Source organism: Condylostylus longicornis, unplaced genomic scaffold, assembly GCF_029603195.1.
Source record: "Condylostylus longicornis isolate FDR11 unplaced genomic scaffold, ASM2960319v2 ptg000040l, whole genome shotgun sequence".
Classification (NCBI taxonomy): domain Eukaryota; kingdom Metazoa; phylum Arthropoda; class Insecta; order Diptera; family Dolichopodidae; genus Condylostylus; species Condylostylus longicornis.
The window spans coordinates 16032509-16056367 of NW_026578009.1; the positions used below are offsets into that span (position 1 = coordinate 16032509).

At 28.1% G+C, this 23859-nt stretch overlaps 3 protein-coding genes and 2 non-coding genes across 5 annotated transcripts in view; 3 read left to right on the forward strand and 2 right to left on the reverse strand.

Moving 5' to 3' along the window:
* Positions 1-1777: 1777 nt before the first annotated feature.
* On the reverse strand, positions 1778-4874 carry LOC129609645 (E3 UFM1-protein ligase 1 homolog). The gene is made up of 10 exons (XM_055521699.1): positions 4719-4874; positions 4468-4666; positions 3922-4392; positions 3534-3861; positions 3319-3482; positions 2977-3254; positions 2769-2913; positions 2508-2676; positions 2093-2440; positions 1778-2029 (listed from the first exon to the last, which is right to left on the reverse strand). Exons 1-10 carry the CDS (start codon positions 4793-4795, stop codon positions 1890-1892), a joined length of 2319 nt encoding a protein of 772 aa, XP_055377674.1. The 5' UTR covers positions 4796-4874; the 3' UTR covers positions 1778-1889.
* A 1738-nt stretch (positions 4875-6612) lies between these two features.
* LOC129609531 (E3 ubiquitin-protein ligase RNF123) lies at positions 6613-13962 on the forward strand. Its single transcript, XM_055521496.1, has 19 exons — positions 6613-6798; positions 6935-7169; positions 8769-9418; positions 9467-9739; positions 9791-9873; positions 9923-10122; positions 10185-10500; positions 10555-10621; positions 10676-10796; positions 10856-11044; positions 11103-11216; positions 11278-11404; positions 11454-11616; positions 11673-11925; positions 11979-12092; positions 12149-12520; positions 12583-12823; positions 12886-13063; positions 13138-13962. Exons 1-19 carry the CDS (start codon positions 6692-6694, stop codon positions 13271-13273), a joined length of 3939 nt encoding a protein of 1312 aa, XP_055377471.1. The 5' UTR covers positions 6613-6691; the 3' UTR covers positions 13274-13962.
* On the forward strand, positions 7900-8047 carry Trnay-gua (transfer RNA tyrosine (anticodon GUA)). The gene is made up of 2 exons: positions 7900-7936; positions 8012-8047. It is a non-coding gene; the product is annotated as a tRNA-Tyr (tRNA).
* Positions 8494-8644, forward strand: Trnay-gua (transfer RNA tyrosine (anticodon GUA)). Its single transcript has 2 exons — positions 8494-8530; positions 8609-8644. It is a non-coding gene; the product is annotated as a tRNA-Tyr (tRNA).
* Positions 13963-20233: 6271 nt separating the features above from the next.
* Positions 20234-23859, reverse strand: part of LOC129609587 (soluble guanylate cyclase 88E) — a 133313-nt gene continuing 129687 nt past the window's right edge. The window contains exons 8-10 of the mRNA XM_055521592.1: positions 22410-23844; positions 20640-20879; positions 20234-20570 (exon numbers count right to left, since the gene is read on the reverse strand). Of these exons, the coding sequence (XP_055377567.1) occupies positions 20423-20570; positions 20640-20879; positions 22410-23844 (1823 nt within the window). The 3' untranslated portion in view covers positions 20234-20422. The remainder of the gene's footprint in view (positions 20571-20639; positions 20880-22409; positions 23845-23859) is intronic.

Genomic DNA, 23859 nt, shown 5'->3' on the forward strand with positions numbered 1-23859 from the left:
TATTGTTAATGATAATACAGAAATACATATAATAATAAAGTTGGGTCAAACCAATGGTTTGTATTGTAGCACTTTTCCCTTCAACAAGTGAAAATTCTGCTTTTAAATACAGTCTATGTACGTATAGCTATCACACTATTAAAATTATTTTCATTCATATACAAAACTATTTCTATGATTGCATATATTTAGGATGACGCATATATGCAGTCTTTGAAAATAAAGCAAAAATTAATATAAAAAGGGGTTAACATAATGCTCGATTTTAAGGGTTAATTGTGTGAGTTAAGAAAAATAATTATATTTTTTAATGTCACGGAATTTACCGTTAGCTTTTTGCGTTTATAAAAATTTGGAAAAGCTTGCGGTTTCGGAAATATAAGGTGTCAAAAATTCAAATTTTACGAATTTCAAGAGGTGATAACTTGAGAGGGGGTGGAGATGGAAAAAAATTTTCTTCTAACAAAATGAACTATTTATTAATATCTAAAAGCTCCTAAAATTTCAAGCTTCTACAGTCTGGGGTCTAGAAGAAAAACGACATCAAAAATTTGGAAAAAAAGGACTTTAAATAACGGTAAATTTGAGCGGCCATTTTGTTTTTCTTAAGTTGAACTATAGTATACCGCGCAAGGGGAAGCAAGCCACTGCCTTTCTGCGTTTGCAAAATTTCCAAAATGCTTATGGTTTCATTGCAACAAATATTTAAAAAAGGCCATTTTTAGGGTTTTGGGGGGTATAACTTCTAGAGGGGGGGAGATAGGTAAAAATTTTGTTCTACGGAAATAAGTTTCTAGTGAAGATCTATGTACGTATTAAATTTCAGCTTTCTATCTTCAAAGGTGTAGAAGTTTTGTAAACAGACACACGGACAGACGGACGGACGGACGGACGGACGGACAGAGTGAAACTAATAAGCACTTTTTTCAAAAATTTTTTTGGAAAAGTGCTAAAAATACTAACTTTTTTAGCGGGAAAAATTTGTTTTGGCGATAAAGTAATCTAGCTCTAGGGGAACTAAGAATGGGAACTCAGGTGGTTTTCGTTTTTTGGCGTAAAATATATTTTGCCCTCAAGTCTAGGTTTAGTGGGTCTATTCTATCTCCAGTCTATTAATCTAGTAGGTCTATTTGTTGAATGCATGTTACATAATATACATAAAACTTAGTATGTGCATAAAATATTACAAACATTTTTTCAGTCTAATGTCATATACATATATCTATCAGGCCACCATGCTCCAAGAGCAAATCAAAAATAAATTCCAAGTTTATATTGGAATCTATTTCCTTCACCCAAATAAAGTCCGACCGGCTTCCATTTCTCCATAATAAATTTGGAATTTATTTTAGATTTGCTCTCTGAGCATGATGACTTGATAGATATATATAGTGATAGTTTTTGAATAAAAAATTGAATTTAAAAATAAATCGACTTTGATGGCTTTTAAAACTATACTAAATAAAATGAGAATCACAATCAAAAATTTTACAAAAAAAAACAAAAAGATATTTCAATCGGCATAATTCAAAAACAAAATATTAAGAATTGTTTTTGTAATTTTATCCGAATCAAAATTTTGGAAAATAATTTTAATTTGGTGGCCTCATAAATAAATGTGATATTAGCTCAGTCAAAAAGAAAATCTATAGAATGTGGTATATATTGCATATACACACATTACGAATTTATATTGCAGACCCTATAAAACACACTAATGTGTGACTCAATTTGATGTAGAGATAGCATGTGATTCCAAAGTTGAAACAAATTTATTTTCATAATTTACTTTACTGTAAATTTTATTTTTCTTTTCAAATAAAAAAGTTCCTTGTAATAACGAAAATATATGTATACAACAATAAACCAAAACAAATATTTACAGAATTCTAATCGGCTTTCACAGTTCCTGGCTTTTCATAATTAATAGCAAAATCTCTAATAGAATTTTCTAATGACTTTAATTGTTCAAAAACAATTTTTCCTTCTTCAGATTCACCTCCAACGCTTAAATACTTTAACACTAAATCTGAAATACAAAATTAAAAATTAAGAAAAAAACTAATAAATGCCTAATTTTAAAGAATTGAACCGTGAAATTCCATGAAATTTTTGTTCTGCTCATCATTAAAGTTCGGCTTTAAGAAACTTAAAATTTGCGATACAAAACGCCCAGACGCATGTAAAATACATCCCGTTACAGTTGAAAATAAAATTAAAGTTGACAAGTGCAAAATTAAAGCTGGGTCTTCTGTGTCTTTTATTTGCTCTATCAATTTTTCTTTATGTTGATGCATTAATAACCTATCACGCTTTTTATCAATTTTTTTTGTAATCATACTACATGCCTTAAGAGCAATATCTGAAGCTTCTAAAAATTCTTCAAGTGTTTTATTTAATGATTTGTTCAACTCAAGAAGGGCTGTTTTATATTCAGCATCTAAATGATAACACATTTATTTACATATGTATGTATGTATTTCTTAAAATATAAATTTTTAACTTACCGCATTCTTGGATAATTTTATTTCTTTGATCGATATTTAAATTCGCCGGATTTTTCACATTCACATTACACTCATTTGCTGCATAAACAACCAATTCGTTGCAAATGTCATTACCAAGAGATTTTAGCAGGTATTTAACTAGTTGAGTTTGAGTATCATGAGGTAACAACTAATAAAATTTTTAGTAACATCAATTATATAAAAATTATAAGTAAATTGGTTTAATGGTAATTTTTTTTAAATTAATGAATCTCATTTTACCTTTAAACCCTTTTCATATAAACGAATATCATTTAAAAGAGTATTAATGCGATCTTGGAGTTGGGAATGTGTTTGTCTTCTATTTGTTTGAGGTGTCGATTCAAATAGTGTTTGTGCTGTTACTAAGGCCTTTTGATTTAAATCCCTAAAATTTATTATGTTGCATGTTTATAAAAAAATCAATTTAAAATATTTATGCTATTCTCACGCGTAATATAACTTCGCAATGTGTTTTCGCAAATCTTCTAAGCCTTCTTCTTCTAACTTCGGCTTTATACACTTTTCAATTTCGTTTAATTTTACAAGTTCCAGAACTTTATTTGAAACTTTTAAAGGTTTTTCATCTTCTTCACTATCATTATTACGGCTTTTATCAGCTCCACCACGATGTTTCTTGGTTGATTTCGTTTTTGTTTCGCGACCCTGCGAACCTCCTCCAGCTTTACCCGCTGCGGCCTTTTTACGTCGTTCATCGCGTTTATCAGTCTTTAAAATAGTAATATATAAAACTTTTATTTACAGTTTTTCTATTATAAATTTGAAATTAAACCTTTGAATCTATTTCAAATTCTTGGACTGAATTTCCTCTGTTGCTTAATTGTTTTGCAGCAATGTAAGCTTGATACTGGCCACTATCCACAGATTCCTTCGCATTTTTTTTAGAAATTTCTATACAAGGTTCAATAAGCTCCGTCAGGTATTGTGAAGAAAACACTAAAATTTTTAATGTTTAAACCTAATAAATCAATAAAAAATTAGCGTTACCAGTATTTTCTATGAATACAAAGTTATAAGAGAGATGTTTCGAACTCATAACCGCATTGAAAAGCTCTTCAATATCTTCTTCATCTATATTACTTGGTAGAATCGTTGACAAATCTACATAACTTTTAGTTGCATTACATTCATTTAAAGCAGAAATAACAGTTAAATCTATAATTTTTGATCCCACAACACAATTTTTTAAGAACATCATTTCCTCATTTGGTAAAACCTTTTTTATAAACTGTTTGGCATCAGATATACCTAATTTCGACACAGCTTCGTACTCAAGAAAGCCGTTATTACTATAAAATGAGGTAACCCACTCAACCTAAAATATTTGTTATAATTTTGAAAAAAGGTACTACAACTATATAAACTATATAAATACCTGCATTTTAGAATAAATATGTGGAATATATTGTGCATTAATCTGTTTTGAAGTAAATGTTCCTTGGGAGGAAAATTCATCGCATAGCGAATAGAAAATTTTTTCAGGTACATTTATATGCTGCAAAATGGCTGACACAGAAATTGGTTGAGTTATAGCAGTCAAAGCTCCACGTATTTTAGCCCTGCATCTCTGAATATATGCTTGTGTAAAGAATACTCTTGGATTTCCCGGATCTTGCCTACCTTTAATTATTCCTCCTAAATGTTTCTCTACTACATTGGTTTGTAAAAATTCTGAAGGAAGATCAAATTGCAGTGTTAAATCTGAAACAGATATTTCGCCTTGTGCCGCTAATTTTTCGTTGATTTCATGAGCTATTGTTTCAATATAAGTTTCAGTAATAAATTGTCCTAACATAAAGTGAATGCTATCATCCTCTTTAACAATTTTCTCCCCAATGTCATTTAACTTTGAAGGAATAAATATCATGTGTAATGTTTGATTGTAAAGCTTAGAAATGTTTGAAAAGTTATAGGTACCTACCTTGCTTAAGTCAACATTTAAAATTTTAGAAAGTTCAACTAAATTAATGCGACCTCCATGTACATATAGTTCATCCAGTGTTTCTCTTTCTAAATGCTCTGGAGTTATATATTCCTTTCCGTCGGTTGTAAATACGACATTAATTAATTTCTTTTCAATTAATAAGGTAACTATTTCAACACAATTTCTTTCTGATAACCTACATGTATTTATATGAGATTTAAAAAAATTTTACTACTTTATTATTTCACCTTTGTAAATTGGAAGATGATTGAACTTTCTGAAAATCTGAAGCTAATCTTTTAATTTCATCCCAATTAGAAGACATTTTTTATTTAAAAGGAAAAGTTATAAATTCCAAGCTTAGTAAGCAAAGCAACGTCAACAAATCTTGCAAGTCTAATTTTCGTGTTTTCATTTTCCATCCAAATGACAAGTCTCTGTTACTCTTTGACATTTATTTTTGTGCATTTACTTTGACATAACTTCGTTTTATGTAGTATTATGGTGTAGTTATGCGTTTACGTCAATTATGATATTTTAAAATTTTGATATTTATTTCTAATTACGAAATTATTCAAACAATTTTGTTTTTATTTGTTGCACTTTTATAAAAATTTATAATTTTATTCTGTTGTCTCCAATATTTAATAGAAGAATTTTTTTATATAGATCAAAATGAAATGTCTGTCAAAGATAAAATTCTCCTTAAAAATTGTCCTCAAGGCATATTTAATAAAATGTAACTGAGTTATTTTTTTAATTTTTGTCTCACAAAGAAACCTATTGAATTAATTGAGTGAATGATCTTATGGCCAATCTCACTCAATTTTGCGCTATGACATTTCTATCTAGATTATTTTTCGTTGTAATAAATTATAATTCATTATAAGGAATTTATTAGTGATTTTGGATAGACCTTAATGCTAATTAATTTATTTGCTAAGATGGTTTTATTTTGTAAAGTAGAATAAAGAAATATCTGAAAAATTTGTTTGCATGCGCATATATTATTGCGAGTGAGTGCTGCATAGCAATCGAATGGCATAATATTATAAAAGCTCTTCATGCTGCAAAAACTAAATTTTGCTTTTCCTTTTAAAATTATAAAATTTATCTTGTGAACATGCTTTTACCTAACCAAATTTTAACTCAATTTTTTTCCGAATTGTATTAATTTTCTTTGACTTTGTCATAGTTATAATACTTTGACGTTGTCAAAATATAAATATAATTTTTTGAATAAAGTCAACATAATATAATTGTAAGTTATTTTAAAACTATTCTCACAGGTTTTGGATTTTGTTTGATAACTGTCAACTTATGTTATACGCAAATGTTGTCTCTGTTAATGTCACTGTTTACATTAATGAAAAAATCTATGATTTGAATAAGGCAACCATATAAAAGAAATTTTTATTTAAAATAAATATAAAGGAAATGAAATATTTAAAATACTTCTTCGAAATAAAAAAGCACAATTATCGAGAGTTTGTTTAATTATTAAAATTCGTTGCTTTTACGAAAAACTAGACTACATACTTGACTCTTGACATTGAAGTGACAATTTGAATTTGACAATTCTTTGGCTTGAAAAGGAGATTTTGTTCAAATTTTTGGCTTCGTTGTTTTTTCCAGATGTATCATTTGTAATTCTTTGGCTCTGTTCAATGAAATTTTTTCGGTAAACAATTATAAAAGACGAAAATGGAACTTTATTTTTCCATTTTCTTGCTAAAACAGAAAAAACGTGTTTTGACAGCTTTAAGATTTAAAAATTTTTAAAACACTAAATTTTACTTTACAAAACTTGGAAAAACTCTTAACATTTAGAAATTGATAACGTCATTCTCTCATTTTTGTTGAAAAAGTATTACACCAGACATTTTTTGTTTTACGTTTTTTCTAAATTTCTAATTTAAATATTTTGAAGTTAATAAAATAAACTTTCACAAAAGTACTGTGGCTTATAATAAATGGTTTTATAATTTAAGTTTATATAGAAGAAAAATATACAAAATATCTTCATATAGAAAATCGGAATGGTGCTATTAGATTCTGTTTGGGGCATTAGCAAATTTTTTATTTGAAAATCAGCTGGTTAAAAAAGTTCTGGCAGTGCTGCATAAGAAACAACAAAAAAAAAAACGTAAACAAGCTAGTAGTAAATTCTCTTAGTTTAAATGAAAAAAATTAAATTATAGTAATTTAGGATTTAAATGCCATGGAAATAAATAAAATTTTTCAAAAAATTTTTGGGGAACAAATTTTTGAAGGCTCATTAGGTGATAATGTCGAAGAAAAAAGATTATTAGACTCTGTATTTCCAGAGTAAGTATTTCGGTTTATTGAATTTTCCAGGTTTAGGATAATCCTTTTCAAATATCTAACACAAAAAAGCTAATCTAAAACGAATGGATTTCTTGTCTAGATAACTTGCTTATTTAAATTTGTTTTAATTCTCTAGGCAAATTGGACATATAAATTATTGGTTAGATGCTAAACTACAACAAATAGAAGAACAAACAAATAATATTCAACGACCAAATAAAATTGGACCTGAAAAAGTTGTTTTTGACATACAAGAATTTCGAGAAAATGTAGTTCAAGTATGTTCTGATAGACTTACTTTAAAGTCTCATGGGACCTTTAATACTGTAAAAGCAAACGCATGTGTTTATGGAGGAAAATGGATGTATGAGGTAAAATTCTAATTTATGTTCACCATTCAGAGTATTGTTTAACAAAAATACCTTAATGATAGGCACGTACATAAATATAATCATATTTGATTAAAAAATTTACCTTTTTTAAAAGTGCATAGATACATACATATATATAAGTTCAAGTTGGCTGTATATTTTTTGAGCTTAACGTACATATGTACATATATTTCGTGGGTTAATAACCCCAAAAAGTTAAAAGTTGTGTTTTATTAAAAAGTTGTGTAATCATACTTATTAAAAAAAAATATAGGTCATAATATGTTTATACATATTTATACACTTTTATATATGTATGTATATAAGTAAAAATAATTCGAAAAAAACTTGTAATAGGTTTGTATTATTCGACGGGAATATAGATGTCCGTCTTATTTTATTTGAATTCTTATATTACAGTTGGAATAAAGAGCCTCTTTCCAAATAATAGTTTGAATTATTGATCTGCATTCAGCTGATCTTTGTTTTAAACTGAATTGATTTGTAGAAATTAAAATATAGCTAGTACCTGCCACGAAAAAGCTTTTATTGTGGTGGTATGACGTTATTATGGTACATACATATATTACCGCAAATATCATGAAAAAGAAAACACTTCATAGATGAAGAAATGCTGGAAATAATAATAATGTACAAATATAATTGATGAAATTGTGCTTTATGAAAGCTTTTGATTTTAAATATGATATTTTATTTGAGCTGCGTCAGGCCTTCGATAGCTCAGTTGGTAGAGCGGTGGACTGTAGAATATCACTTGTTTGATGAACAAATCGGATACGGAAGCGATTTCGTAACGGTTAGTTGTAAACAAAATTGCAGTAATCCATAGGTCACTGGTTCAAATCCGGTTCGAAGGATATTTTTTTTTTATATTTTATTGAGTTATTTTATTTTAATGCAAAATAATTTTTTGAAACAAAAGCCAAATTAATATTTACTTTATTAAATTAACAAAATAAAAATACATTAGGGGTCAAAATATGGAGAATTAAAGCTTTTTCATATATGTTAACATTAAAATGACTCACTGCGCGATATAATTATTGGTATAATAAAAGTGATAATAATAAATGAATGAAAAAATGTTTGATGTAGCTACTTACTACAGATAAATATAGAAGCTAATCAAACTTTTTGAAATAAATTATAAAAACGCTATACTTAATATGCAAAGCAAGTGATGATGATTTCATTTTTCATATTTTAATGAGAAAATAAAAGAAATAACAAAACTTTCAAGCACATATTTATGAAATTACGCTTTGCAAGTATTTTGTTTGAAAATGAACGCAATTGCAATATACCTTCGATAGCTCAGTTGGTAGAGCGGTGGACTGTAGAAAAGATCAGAATGTTTAATTTACAAATCAGTTAAAGAAGCGATTCTTTGGTTGATGGGTAGTAAACGTATCGCAGTAATCCATAGGTCACTGGTTCAAATCCGGTTCGAAGGAACTTTTTTTTTTGTTTTTTTTTTTTTGAATCTTTGCGTAAGAAAAATAATTCACACAAATAATTAATTTTTTAATAACTTGAAATTTTTAAAATACTGGAATACTAAATAATTTTCTATTTTAGATACAACTTCATACTAAGGGAGTAATGCAAATTGGTTGGTGCTCAAACAAATGTACTTTTACAGCAGATACAGGTGTTGGTGATACAAAATTGAGTTATGGCTTCGACGGTAGTAAGCAACAAATTTGGCACGTTCATACTTCAAAATATGGGGAGAAATGGCAGTCTGGAGATATATTAGGTATTTGTTTGGATGTTGACGACGAAACTATAGAATACTATCGTAACGGGGTTTCTATGGGAGTTGCCTTTAAGACAATTGAAAAAGGACCTGGTATAGCACTTTATCCGGCTGTGTCATTAGCATTTAATGAAGCTTTACGCGCCAATTTTGGTAGTTCTCCTTTCCGATATCCTGTTAAAGACTTTAATCCACTGCAACTTAAACCAATCATTGAGTTACAAAAGTCAGATTTGTTATTGGGATATATAGTTAATTTAGCTGGAATATTATCTAGTTCCAAATACCGAAAAGATAAGCTAGACATAACGAGAAAGTCTTACAGAGAAGGTAGTAAAACTGAGAATAAGAAAACTGGTTACATTTTAATATCGTCATTGTTAGTTGAAAAACTATCAGTAGTTCTTCTGGATTCATATGTCATAGAAGAAAAATTTATGTTATATGTGATGAATTTATGTGTTTTAAGGTAAAATTAAAGATTACAATGCTAATTAATTGTCACATAATCTTTCAGGAGTGATTCAGAAAAGGATACAGTTATTTTACCTGGTAGTGTTGAAAGTACGTTAGGAACATTGTTGTCATTATTTTGGAGCTACATGGAAGCAGAAGAAATTCAATATTTACTTAAAAATTTGTTAAATATTTTATGGAACATGTTTTCGCAAACACCAAAGGACTTAGAATATGAAAGACAGAGAAAAGTAATAGTTATATTAACATGTCTTTGCAATCATCCACAGACAAGAAAATTTTATATAAACACAAAATTCTTCAAAAAAAACTGGTAGGTTTTGGTACTTTTGGTTTTTTAAAAATATTTCATAAAGAATATTAGTCTTCCTATGTTCATGTACTTAAAACCACCCGAATATTCGGTTATGGTAAAGTTGTTACCAGATGAAGTAGTTTGGACTGAAGGTAATTTTAAATGCAAAATAAATTGTGAGAATAATTTTCACATACTTAGGAATCGGAGGAGCATTTAGCGATTACACCGCCATTTGCGATAAATTGAAAAAATCTGTTGAAATTCTGTATGGATTACAAAAGAATTTGCTAAAAATACTATTGACAAATGAAGATGGCACCAACAATTCGCCTTCAAGTCGGAAATCTTTTATTGTAAAACTAAGAAAATATGTTATGGAAAATAGTATAGAGCAAAGAGTTGAGTTTGTTAAAAGAATTATCTCATTTTGTTTATCGCAAAATTTAACTGAATTTTTTAGGCAATATTTTTGTTGCAAGGAAATTCGGTAAACTTGATAGAATCACCTGTAGCTCTATCGTTCTTATGTATACTCGTTGATACAACCAGAAGTTTATTCGAAAAAGAGTTAGGCGATGTAGATATTTTCATTGATTCAAAACATTTTTATGATGGCTCATTTCGTTATCAACACTTTGATAGAGTTGGAGGAGTTCTATCACACTTGAAGAAGGTTCATCGTTCTCAAATCCTACAACAATTAGGAGAAAATGGTGAAAATATTCTGAGTGCTGTAGAAGACAGGGATCTAATACGTATTGACGGCATTGAAGTTTGTATGTAAATCTTTTTAAAAAATCATATTTTGACAATTTTTTTTGAGTTTTTAGATTCACCTCCAATCGTACTTATTAGAAATTCTTCTGAATTGTCTACTTTTTTAGGGAGAGCTCAGGGGTATATTTCTATCCTTGTTTTATCTGTTACAAAAGCTTACTTTATTTTGTTTAGAGAAAGACGAGAATCAGATATTATTCAGTATGGAGATGCAGACTCAAGACAATCTTTAAGTGAATTACTTGATTTGTCTATAATATATTATTATGCTGTTGGGCATAAACATATAGTTAAGGTAATTTCGAATCCTTCTTCTTGAAAGCTTTTCTTTTGGCAATACTAACTTTGTTTTAGATTGCATCGATTCGAGATGAAATAGCTAATTTAACAGATGTACTATTAGAGACAAAAAGGTGCCGGGAAGATATAGAAGAGAATGTTCAAGCTTTGAGTAACGTGGCTGGAAATGGTTTCAATACTGTGCAGAATGAAATTTTAAATGAGTTAAAAGGAAAATTTGGACAAAGGAGTAGTGTTTTTGCAGTAAACTCTTTGGAATGTGCTAAAATTTCACCTTATAAACGTACGTATTTTATTATAGAAGCGATCAATTGAGCTAGGTAGGAAACAGGCGTGGTATAGATCAGTGGCGCTTGGAGAATATCGAAGAGAAATATTAATTTGGTTATTAGATAAAACTCTCAAAACATTGAAGGTATAAGCATTAAATATGTTAAGAAGTTAATATTTTTAATTCTTTTTGGTTTATTTTATAGTGCTCTTCGGAAACTGGGCCACTTTTTTCATTCGTACCTGAAGTCTACATAAATATCTTGCCAATTCTTTTAGATACAATTTTAGATTTTAGTTTTCATGATATTAGCATGCAATTTGACGTTTCAGGTAAAGAAAAGATTTACAATTTCAACTTATCTTTTTTTAAATTTTTTAGATGCTGAAAGTGTTGTCCAAATAGCGTCAGAATTTTTAGGATTACATGCGGCAGACCCTAGAATAATTTTAGCTTCATGTAAAGATTCCTTATTGCAAGCGCTTGGTACATTAACATGTCATGAAGCTGGAATAAAAGCAATGGAAAAAAATTCTTCTGCAAGGTTTTTATATAGTTTGATTTCTTTTGTGCTTACAATATAACGTAAAATAATTTTAGTCAATTGTCGCTAGTAATGGCTCTTTTGCGGCCATACGAAAATCGTGCATGGGGACAAAGCAACTGGCTACTGCTGAGATTTTGGTTAGGTGACGATCATGCATTCGCATACAAAGAATCCAGAATGCCAAGTGTTTGGCAAGGTGGAAAAGAATTACCCACTTTAGGACTATATCGGACTCGAAACAGAAATGAAACCCATACTGGATTGCTACACCATATTGCTCCAGCGTGTCCTTCGAGACACTTTCAAGTAGTGTACTTTATTAAGTATTAAATTCTTAAAATTATGCTAAATTTTTGTAGACCTTAATAGGCAAATACTTGACTGATGATGAGCCATTCGCTACAAGCTTTATGAATTCTGTTTTGTCGCAACTTAATTGGGCTTTTTCGGAATTTATATTATTACTACAAGAAGTAAAACAAAAAAAGAAAATTATAAAATAATTTTAAAAACCTGTATACTGTTTTAGATCCAGAATACATCCAATCGACAAGAAGGTCAAGAACTTGTATTTGAACCAAGGCAGTTAAAAATATGTTCAATGTGCTTTGAATTGACAGTTTCATTGATGCGATCTTTGGAAATGGTAATTCGGGTTGCACCAAGTATATTTCATGACCCTAATCGCGCTAATAGTGACTTAATATTAAATAGAGTTGCACAATTAATAAGCCAAGTATTATCTAGAGTTACAGTTCCGCCGGGATGTTTTCAACATGTTATAGATTTATGCTTACCAGATTTGAGTTCTGTGTCACATTTTGCAATTATATCCGCAGCTCTTGGAATATTATTAGCGTTGCTTAAAGAAGAAATAGAAATTAGAACGTTACCAGATAAAGTAAAATATCATATATTAACTATATTAATTAAGGTACTCTGAAAAAAACTTATTCATTTTAGATAACTCGTGTTAGCAGAGCCTTATTGACTGATCCCAGTTTTCAAATAGCTCACTTAGAATATACATTGGGTGAAGTGAAAACCCCAATACTTTACCAGGTAGAAATACCGAGGGGTAATTTTGACCCAAAAACACGTGCCCACATTGATCCTTTAACAAACGACGTTCGTGTACAAATGCCAACTACATCAAAAAAAATTAGATCTGATCCACCGATATTAAAATTTTCATTAAATGACTGTGAGAATATTTGCGATTTAAAAAAAAAGATTCGTAAAAGCTTTTTATTTAATTTTATTTAGATCCTTCACACGTAACAAATGAAGAAATAAATGCCGTCAAAAGATTGGTGGAAACACTTTCATCGAAACAATCTTTGTTGTCTGACATCACATTACCCTCTGAAGACTCGCTATGTCCCATATGTTGTGCTAAGCCTGTATCAGTTACATTTACACCATGCTTACACCAATCATGCAGGTATGAGTTCAAATGTTTTAGTTTAATAAAGGCAAAGGAAACATGAAATTACAAATTCATAAATTTTATTTCAGAAATTGTATTCTTCAACATCTAATGAATAGTAAAGTGTGTTTTTATTGTAAAACTCTAATAAAAGATGTTAAAAAGAGTGACGGTACAGTCATATTTATGAATGCTAATTACATCAATATACCGGAAGATGTTTAGAGAACTAACCCGAAAGCTTTTTCGATTCGCAACATCTTTTGAATTGGCAACTTATATTTGATTATCTGTTGAAAAAGAGTAGGAAAAACATCACATATATAATTTTTCGGATATCTCTCAAATTGCCTTGAATGTAAAATTATATTAAATTTAAAAGTTTTTAAGGAAAAAATGATTAAACTTGATGTTATACTTAATAGCGAATTATGAAAAATTTAAATTTTTAAATTTTAAGACGTATTTCAGACCTTTTACATTTTTTGAGATATTTTTCAATGCTCAAAATTTTTTTGTTGAAGTAAATTAAAAAAAGACAAGCACATTATTATATTATTTTGTAAGAATATATTACACTGCCCTTAAATTAATTTTTCGTAATATTAGATTTTATAAAAAAAATGTAAATTTACGTACATTCATGTTATGTACAAATATATATTGCTCACTGTTGGCTTGAGATTTTGGATACTCAAAATGATAATCAATGAGAAATTTATTATTATATAACTCGTTTATAATTAACTGTATTGTTATATAAACTTTGTTCCTGTTTAGATAATTTTTTAGCTGAAACAAATTTTAATTATTTGTTTACAATTTTGTGATAAAATCAAGCATTTAAAATGAAAGTGTTTTCTTTAAAAATTAAAAGTTAGTCACCTTAAGTAAAGCTCTCATCTTAATTTAGTTAAAAGATTTGCTTTTAAACATTTTTTCAAATTTTCAAGTAATATAGAATACAATTAAAGATCTCATTTTGATTCTGACTGTCGCTGTTTGTATATTAAAGAATTGTGTATATTTATTTGTAATTATAATATGAAATTTAAAAAAAATTGAAAAATAAAAAAATCAACACACTATAAAGAATTTTATTTGAAATTTACATAAGTAAGCAGCAAATTTTTGTAATACAGATATTTGCATTTTTTCCAGCCATTTACATCTTGTGTCTTAATATGAAGTTAATTTTGTTACAAAAAAAGTGCTTTCGAAAATTCAGTACATAATTTTCAAATGCGAAATCTTTTTCATAAAACTTGTAAAATTGTTTACTTACAATAGGATAGTATGCCTGATACTGGCGATGTTTACGTAATGAATTTGCAAAAGTGATGTGCATACATAGGCGATTTTCGATCATATAGTTATGCTCTTGAAGTTCTAACTTATATCTTACAATTTTTTTTGCATTATTTCAGGTATACAGGAATTAACTAGTTTACTTTTTTATATTTTTAATGTCTTACATTCTATGGGATTTTTTCAACCGTAATATACTTTTTAGATCTAAGTTAAAATTAAGTTGGTTTATAATAATGCATTGAATTTATAAAAACAAAAAGAAATATTGTTGCAAGGTGCCGGTAATGTTCAAAGACGAATCAATGGAGTGAATAAGAAAAGATATGAAAAACTGCTTTGGTTAAAGTTTAAAAAAATTCTTTACTTTGCGAAACATTAAATAAAAACTCCAAATTTTTTTAAAACTATTTCCAATAGCTTTTGCGTTATCCGTTGTATACTTATGCTTTTACGCACGGTATGCCAACTTCGAACAACTTTCTTTTTAAGGCAAAAAGCTTCAGCTCCCTGTCACTTATATTGACTTTTTTAAACGTAATATTTTAAGATTGTATTTTCAGTCAGCTATTGTAAATATCAAAACTAATGGAATTTTAAGGTTAAAGAAAATTCATAATTTGAACAAAAAATAAAAAAACTTGTTTAAAAAAAACTACAGTTTAAATTGTTTTTTTGCAAAAAGTTTTTAGTTTTATTTGTTTAATAAATAATACTAAAAACTTATTGTAAATTTTCTGTTTTATTTATAAAATTTTAAATTAAATTTTTTTTTTAAAAAGTAAAAAGGGAGTACAATTTAAATATTTATGTATATAAATAATAAAAGCGGCATCTATATATTTACTTTTTTTAACTAGCATTAGTTTATTACCTTAAAAAAGTATTTACTTACCCATCTATTATTAGTTATATAAATTAACTATGCTTACACGCATGTAACGTACATATAAAACGGTTGACATTGTCACAATTTTTCTTTAAATTTAAGTTTTATCCTGACATTAATTTCGAAGTTAACATTAATATTTTAAAACTGTTTGTTTGAAGCTTCTACCTTTTATGAAATGAAAGTTATAAGCAAAAAAAACTTAGGTTATTTCAAATTTCGACAAATTTTCTTAAAATCTCGTAGCTCTGAAATCGTTCCGATTTAACATTATGTTTCGAACAAAAATTTGACTCATTTTCGGCTACCTGATGCCTAACTTGTTGCTGAATAACCCTGTATATTTGTATTATTATAATAATAAGAATTAAAAATTACATAGTTTAAAAGGGCTGTCAAACTATCCCAAGTTTGTATCAAATACTTTACCTATTCACAAAATGAGATGTTTTAACTTATATAGATGGCGGTACATACTGAACATGTCTTGAACAAAGGTGTTTCCATCTCAATATGTGCTTCCAAGTTTTCAATAAATAAAGTGGGCGAAAAACAAATTTCCTCTCATGGCGGTTCAAAAATTTTTTTGGAAGTGTTATATATGTAGGTGCCTGGTTATCTCGGAAATCATTTAAAATTCATTATGCTTTGCTATCTCACGCTTATTATATTTCCATTTTCCCCTAAATATAAAGCAGTTTATTTAATTTTTAACACTTATACTTTTTATATTTTTTACGTTTAAAATTGTTTTAAACATTAAATTATAAAATAAAATAAGTTTATTTTCTTTACATTTAAAGTGTATTGTCAATTTTTAGAGGTATATTAGATATTTTGAACATTTTATTAATTACATTTATACGCACGCACAATATATAAGTATGTATGTACATGATTTTTTTAAATAAAGTATATATGTATGTAATTTACAAAAAAGATATTATTTGCTTTTGAATGTACACATGTACCTTTGTATTATTTTATATTTATTATAACATAATGCATCATAATATTTCTCTTAAACTAAAAACTATTTAAAATGTAGATTTCTTATGTATCACGTTCATAAATTAAAAAAAAAATAATTTTAAAAAATAAAAAGATATATTAATTTAAAAAATGCGTGTATGTAGTTCGTTTATATAGTAGAGTTTACGTTGTTTTTAACTCAAATTATATGTACTAAACTCCTTATACCGTATAAATTATATGAATTTCAAATGAAATAAACAAAAGCCAATGTTTCAAAAAGCAATACATTTACTTTAAACAAGTGAAAATTTTTTGTTAAAAAACTGTATTTAACTTAAATATTTATCAGTAATATACCAAGATTATATTAAATTTACCGTTAATTTTTTGATTTAATCAAATTTTAGCAAAGCTTGCCAATAAAAAGTCGAAAATAGAAATTTTGCTAATTTCGAAAATAGACAAACATTCAAGCAGAAAATATGCATATATATTTGATCACCCGACTAATTGTTCCGGGGGTTCTGTTCCCTTAAAATGCTCTCCTTATTGCGTCGCCGAAAGAAACTTGTGCCTTTAGATCACCCTTAAGTACGACTATATTGCTATTGCAAATTTTGACTGAACTGCAGCCTTCCCAAGTTTTCCTGAATTTTTTTTACACAATTCTCACTACACGTATTTTTTCCACTAAATATCGTTTAATTGTGTCATTCTATTCTATGTACGTGTCTTTATGTTTTTTACCATGAGATCATTTTTATTTCCGAGACTATACCGAGTTTTGCTTTTAATCTATTTTATGCAATCCTTTTACCGCCTAAGGCTAAATTTTGAAAATGGTAATTGTTATGATTTTTTTATTTGAAAATCGTAAGCACTTTTTTAGACAATATCAATAGTTTCTCATTATATTTCCTAAAAATGTTCTTACAATTTCCATTCGCTATGTAAAACATTTAATATATTATGTAATTTTTTGTAAATTATTGATGTGAAACTGTTCATTAAATTTTAATATTTACAAAATGTTTTCCAATTTTCATTTAGTTACAAAACAGCAATTTATATTATAAAATTTTCTGTTTTAAACGTTATTATTATCACTTCATGGCAGAACATATGGAATTGCAATCATTGTTTTGTCTTTTAATTTAAGGATGAAGTTGATGACTATTGATGACTTGGAATCTCCTTCCTTTAAATAATAAATTGTGATACATAACGGAGGCATTTTTAAAAGTTTTACATTTAATTAAAAATAAATATAAGCTTTTTTTATATATTTAAAATAAACCAAAAATTAAATAAAATTACTGAGCATTTCTACATTTTATAATATAATGTACATATATGTACATATGTAAGTACACAGTGTTCTAAAATAACACAGCTATTAAAAAATAATAATATTGTTAGCTTATTTAACAATATTTTTGCTGCATTTTTGTAATATGTATGCATGTAAATAGTATATATTAATTTTTATTGAAGAATGTTCCTCAAATACATAATTTGACATTTTTGATCGTGTTAGCGTTTTATTTTCTTATGTGTTTACTAGTTCTATATATTTATATTTTATTCGGTGGAAACGATTAAATTTTATATTACATCTGGGGTATTCTAAATATTTAGATCAACATAAAAATATTTACATATCTATGACATGGAACTGTAATACAGTTTTAAGGATTTTTAAAATATATTTTAATAACACATTTTTCAAACTCAAAAATACATAATTAATTTTATAATTTCTTTAAATGTTAGTTTGTATATTTATCTACATGTTGACATTATAGACGAAATGCATTCGTTTTTTTTTTTAATTTCGCAGATTGTAAAATATTGAATGTGGAACAGTGCTAGTTTTAACTGAAATAAAAGTTAAATTTTAATATCAGTGTTTTAGAAGTTTAATGTTTACCTGGTCTATTTTTATTGAAATATACATATATCTTAGGTCCAAAAATGTATTTATAAATTCTTAGGAAACTTATTATTACTACTATAAATCTCTTTTTTTAAGGAAGTTTATCATTAACCATAAAATTTTAAATCAGGAGTTTTTAAACAAAAAAGTGTGACCAAGCAAGTGGATTCATACTTTGTGACGTTATAGTTTATTTATATTGTTGATACTCAGTCGATGATAAAACTTCTGTTCTAGAATTTTTGGTGCTGATACTCTAAGAGCACAAAAGATAAATAAAATGCAACGGTAAATACTTTCCTGGAATTTTTAAAATAGGTGTTATTGAGAATCTTGCTTCTTAAGTTTCATATTTCGTTGTCTTGATAATTTTCACATTTTTAATTCGTAAATACAATTCTTTTGAGTATAAGATCTTTTTAAATATCAATTGCATTAACAAGCTTCGTTTAGAGCCAATTTTTAGAAGTTATTTAACCTAAAGTTTTGATTGTAGTGAACAAGTTAAGAAAATTAGTCATATCAATTCCAATCTCAAATTTGGCTTTACAGTCGATTTTTAACTATTCAATAGTTTGGAGACAATTTTTTAAAGATTATGCTGTCACATAGTATAAATCGATTTCATTGTTTGAGTAGCGATATCGTATATGGTATAGTTTGTATTTAATTACCACTTGAAATAATATTTTTGAAGTGGTAAACATGATAAGCAACTTGTGAATTCTGCATATTATATACATAGTTCTTCCACCAATTTTGAAATATATAATATACTATTATACTATTATTATTAAATTTAGTCACTGAATAATTTAGCTTTCTTTTTAATAAGTAACGGTTTTATTCCAACAACTCGCCCTTTCAACTGGCCGCGGAATCATCGCGTCGACTCATCAGTAAGAGTACTAATCAGTAAATGAACCAGATGACTACCCAAAACGACCTGAGATTGTTGAAATAAGACCTTAACTTATTGAAAAATCCACTTATAAAAAAAAAACAATGTGTTATTTTAATATAGATTTTTAGCTTAACTTATATTTTTATACTTATACAAATAATTCCTTGGCTTCCAAATTGTAAAAAAATGCTAGTTTTTAAAAATTATTAAAAGCTTATAGAACATTGCGTTTATATTATAAAACGAAATTAAAATTTAAATTGTCAAAGTTTTTTTTTACATTCATATATGGTTTTTAACATTAAACTTATTTTAACTAATTGTAAAACTTACTAATTTTATTACAATTTATGTAAAAAATGGCAAAATAAGTAGTTTGTGATGCTTTGCCAAAGTTAATGCAATTTTCCCAAAGTGGAAGTCAAAAATTTTTGTATTTTAGAACTTAAGATATAAATAATACAATGCGAAATAAATATATTTTGATTATAGCACATAACCCACATACATGTATGAAAAATTATATAGATATACGTATATTTATATTTATACATTATAAATGTATGTAAGTATAAATTTGTAAGAATGCAAGTATTTGCACAATTTTTAAAAACCTTCAATACAATTTACCTAGGCTACATCAGATTTTCTTAATTTGTCTTTAACTATAATAATTTGGTTTCTAAAGCTATTAAGTTTCATTTACTTGTAGCGTATTCTCTTATAATGCGACAGCATTTAAAACGATTAAAGAAAAAACAAGAAATTAAGAACCTGCATCTTTATATTTTTGTATTACGAGTAGATTGATAATCCATTGGATTATGGTTTATTATTTAAAAAATTATTTTTTTATATAAAATATTTTAATTAAGAATGAAGCAAAACAAATAAAGTTAACTATGTATTTATATTTTTTTCCGTCCAGTGATTATTAAAATTAATAATAAAAAAATAGCAGAAGACCTCCATGTACTAAAATATGAATTATCGGAGCCCGAAATTCAAAAATATTCTAAATAATCAAAATTAGTTAACTAACAAAACTGACAAACATTCAAGATATAGGTATTCGAAATTTGAAAAATGGAAATCACTTCAACTTTTCAAACATAGAACGTAATTTTTTGCAAAGATTATCTATGAAAAAGGCCTGATAAATTCGTTAAACGACAACGGAAAGCTAATAAATATAAATCTTTTATGAATCCTTTATGAATTTTATGTTTTTTCTTTAAAGTTTCAAAGTAACGCCGCATATAATAGAATATTTTATTATATGACATACATATATTAATTAATAATTTATTTTGTAAAAAAATAAATAAATTTTTCAAACTTATTAAATTAGAATTTTTGGATTTAAAGAATCACACATGCATTTGAATGTATTCGGTGTCGCCCATTCATTGTATGGTGTCCACCAAAGCCAGTACAACATTGATGTTCCCGGCCATGTGAAAAACTTTGACTATTTGGTATTTGATAACCTGGTGACATGTGTGCATGACTACAACAAGAGATACTTTCATTAGTACAAAAACGAAAAATAATGAGGGGCAAACTTAGTTATACATACCCGTGGCTACATATTCCACCATCAGATCTAGAATTGGGTAATGGTGGCAAGGAGAATGGGCAAAATTCTGGCATATCATTTTCAATAACTTCTTCAACCATTTTATCCAATCTTTCGATGGCTTTATTTTGTTGGCGTGCTAAAACTGATTTTCGATTGGTTTTTGTAGCAGGTGGTGTTGCGGAATCCTTGTTGAATGATATGTTCTTTTGATCTCTTCTTGAATTATTACGTAAAAATCTGAAATTTACAAAATTAATTATAATTTTTTATCAAACTTTGTATAATGCCATATACATATATGATATATGAATTAGGCAACCAAGCTGAGGAAGTAAATGAAAATTTCCAAATTCGTATGAAATTTGCCTGAAATGGGTTATTGGAAATTATTCATATGAAGGAAATTGACTAATATTTTTAACTATGCTGAATTCATATTATTTGCGTATTTAACATAAAAAATCATTACGTTTCAAATTAAAAAGAAACCAAAGTAGCTATCATCAATTATTACCAATCGAATTACATACAATATTTGATGGAAGTGAATTTCAAATGTCCAATTTTCGGTGGATTCCCTTCCCTATAGTAGGGAAGCGTAAATAAAATATATTTACAAGAATGTCGGTCTGTCTATCTGACAGTTAATAAAATAATAATAAAATTAATATATGTATGTCAGATGTCACAAAGTGAAGTTCTATTAAGAACCAAATTTACGCTTTTTTGGTATGTTAACTAAAACCTAGCCATCTATAATCTTCTGTAACACTTCCACTAAACAAGACGTTACATATCGCAGTTGGTTATTTGCTAATTTAGGAAAAAAATCTGATGTGATCAGCATATAACGACCGCAATATGAATCGTCTAGTTAAGTGAAAGTGTTATAGAAGATTATAAAAATGTCTTTTAACTACTTCTTTTAAATCTTTAGGGCATTAGTAAGCATTTAGTTAACATATCTAGAAAAATGTAAATGTGGTCTTAGTAGAGTTTCGCTTTATGCTATCCGAATTTCCTGAAAAGCTCGACAGTTAGTTGCGGTAGCAACCAGAATTCAAATATCAAATTTCAAGAAATTTCATCAATCTATTAACATTCCATATGTTAAAAAATGTAAAATTGGCTCTCAGTTTCGTTTCGAACCCGACTGTTTGAAAAAAAATTTATAGATTCATTGTTTTATCACTCAAAATTTTAATATTAAATTTCAAGGAAATTGGTTCATTGTTTCTTTTTATAGGGCAAAAATCTAAAATTGGCCCGCGAAAAAGTCCAGTTCTCAAGGCTAGATATATTCCAAAAGTTGATCAATTCGTAACATAACCAAAACAAACTCACATATAAAATTTAATGAAAATCGGTTAAGTTGAACTTGAGATACACGTGTGCACACACAGCCAGACAGATAGACTGGCAGACCGAAAGACCGACATTTCTCTAACAATAGTTTATTTACACTTTCCTACTATGGAAAAGTGCCTTCCCACCAAAAACTTGATATGCAAAATTTGTTGCCATCACATAACCTCCCTTATTGTAAGCAATGCGGTCGGTAGAAATAAATAATTATAAAGTTAATTATTGTTTTAAAAAATAATGGAAATACTCAAAATTTAAACAAGAAATATGTTAATCGGAATACTTCGGGTTGTAAAACATTAAGAATTGTTTTTACAAATTTTGTTACTTCTAAGAATAGTCTCAGCTTAACAGATATATGTGTACTTGACATTATTTTCTTTACATAAAAAAATAGTTTACCGTTTTTTACCGACATCTAAGTTGTTTTTGTTACGCTCAATTGCTGGAGCTGTAGTCGGCGGCGATTCTTGTTCCATGGACGCCAATTCCTCTTCGGTAAATTTATCTGGATTACTTGGTTTCGATTTTGATGGTGCTGTACCAATTCTAAATGGTGGTGTTGGACTAAAGCAAGATGATGTGGGTGATGATGGTGCCATAGAGTTTCGACGGCTTATTTCTAAATCTTCTAGAAAATCTTCTGTATCACTAATTAATGAACCAAACACATCGCTAGGACTGCGCATGAATACGTGTCCAGTTGAATTAGAACGTGATTCTCTACCGCGACTAAATAAATTTCTAACAGGTGAGTTTGCAACACTACGTCGAGCAACATCTTGAAAAGTTACGGGAGAATAAATGCGTCTATCTTCACTAGGACTCATTGTTGTACTTGGTTGCGCTATAGTAACACTTAAACGTCTATCGTTTGGTATTGAATTGTTACGTTCTTGCTGCTGTTGTGCTAATGGAACTGGATTTAAGACACTCTTATCTAATTGAAGTGGTTGCCTACCTTCACGTTCTTCTAACCAAAAAGTTTTCATAGCACCTTTACCTTTTACATCGACTTCTCCTCGTTCTCCAACTTTATAAAGTTGACTAAGTAATAATTTTGTAGGTTCTGATATGTGAATTTTCATAGCAATACTGGATGATTCCATTCGAGATGCAGTATTTACTGTATCTCCAAAAAGACAATAACGTGGCATTTTCAATCCAACAATACCAGCCACCACCGCACCTGAATGTACACCAACTCGAATCCGTAAATGTTGACCAGTTGATGGATCTTTTAAATCTTGAATGGCATCAATCATATCTAATGCCATATCACATACTTTTTCCGCATGATTTGTATCTTTTTCTGGAGCACCAGATACAACCATATATGCATCACCAATAGTTTCCACTTTATAAACATTGTTACGTTCTGTTAATGTGTCAAATATTGAATACATTGCATTGAGCATTGATACAACTTCCATAGGAGTAATACGACTACAGATTTCGGTAAATGTGACTACATCAGAAAATAAAATTGATACACTATCGAACATTTCGCATGTGTCTATTGGGTTTTCCCCGCGTCTCAAACGATCAGCCACCTGTTTTGGTATCATCTGATATAAAAGTTCATCAGTACGTCGCATTTCTTCATCAAGTTTTCGCATTGATTCTTCTAATTTTTTTGATTTTTGTTGCTCTTGATCTAAAGCTAATTTTAGCTCCACAGACTGTTGTGTACCAGCTAACATTAAATCTCTGCTAAAATCATGCATTGATAAATCATTTATATAGAGGCCTGTACTTATCAAAGAAGTTAAATCTGGCATTACTGGAGTTGCTAAGAACATTATCATTCGCCAAGTTTCCATGTAAATCATTTGCCCTTAAATAATTTTCA

What these genes read in the sequence shown, in the direction of transcription:
- LOC129609645 (XM_055521699.1), bottom strand. Translation starts at nt 4,795, where the DNA reads ATGTCTTCTAATTGGGATGAAATTAAAAGATTAGCTTCAGATTTTCAG. An exon ending in ATATTTATTCTAAAATGCAG is followed by an intron (nt 3,862 to 3,921) that starts GTATTTATATAG and finishes CAAATATTTTAG; the next exon opens with GTTGAGTGGGTTACCTCATT. An exon ending in TGTATTCATAGAAAATACTG is followed by an intron (nt 3,483 to 3,533) that starts GTAACGCTAATT and finishes TAAAAATTTTAG; the next exon opens with TGTTTTCTTCACAATACCTG.
- LOC129609531 (XM_055521496.1), top strand. Translation starts at nt 6,692, where the DNA reads ATGGAAATAAATAAAATTTTTCAAAAAATTTTTGGGGAACAAATTTTT. An exon ending in GAGGAAAATGGATGTATGAG is followed by an intron (nt 7,170 to 8,768) that starts GTAAAATTCTAA and finishes TTTCTATTTTAG; the next exon opens with ATACAACTTCATACTAAGGG. An exon ending in GGCATAAACATATAGTTAAG is followed by an intron (nt 10,797 to 10,855) that starts GTAATTTCGAAT and finishes ACTTTGTTTTAG; the next exon opens with ATTGCATCGATTCGAGATGA.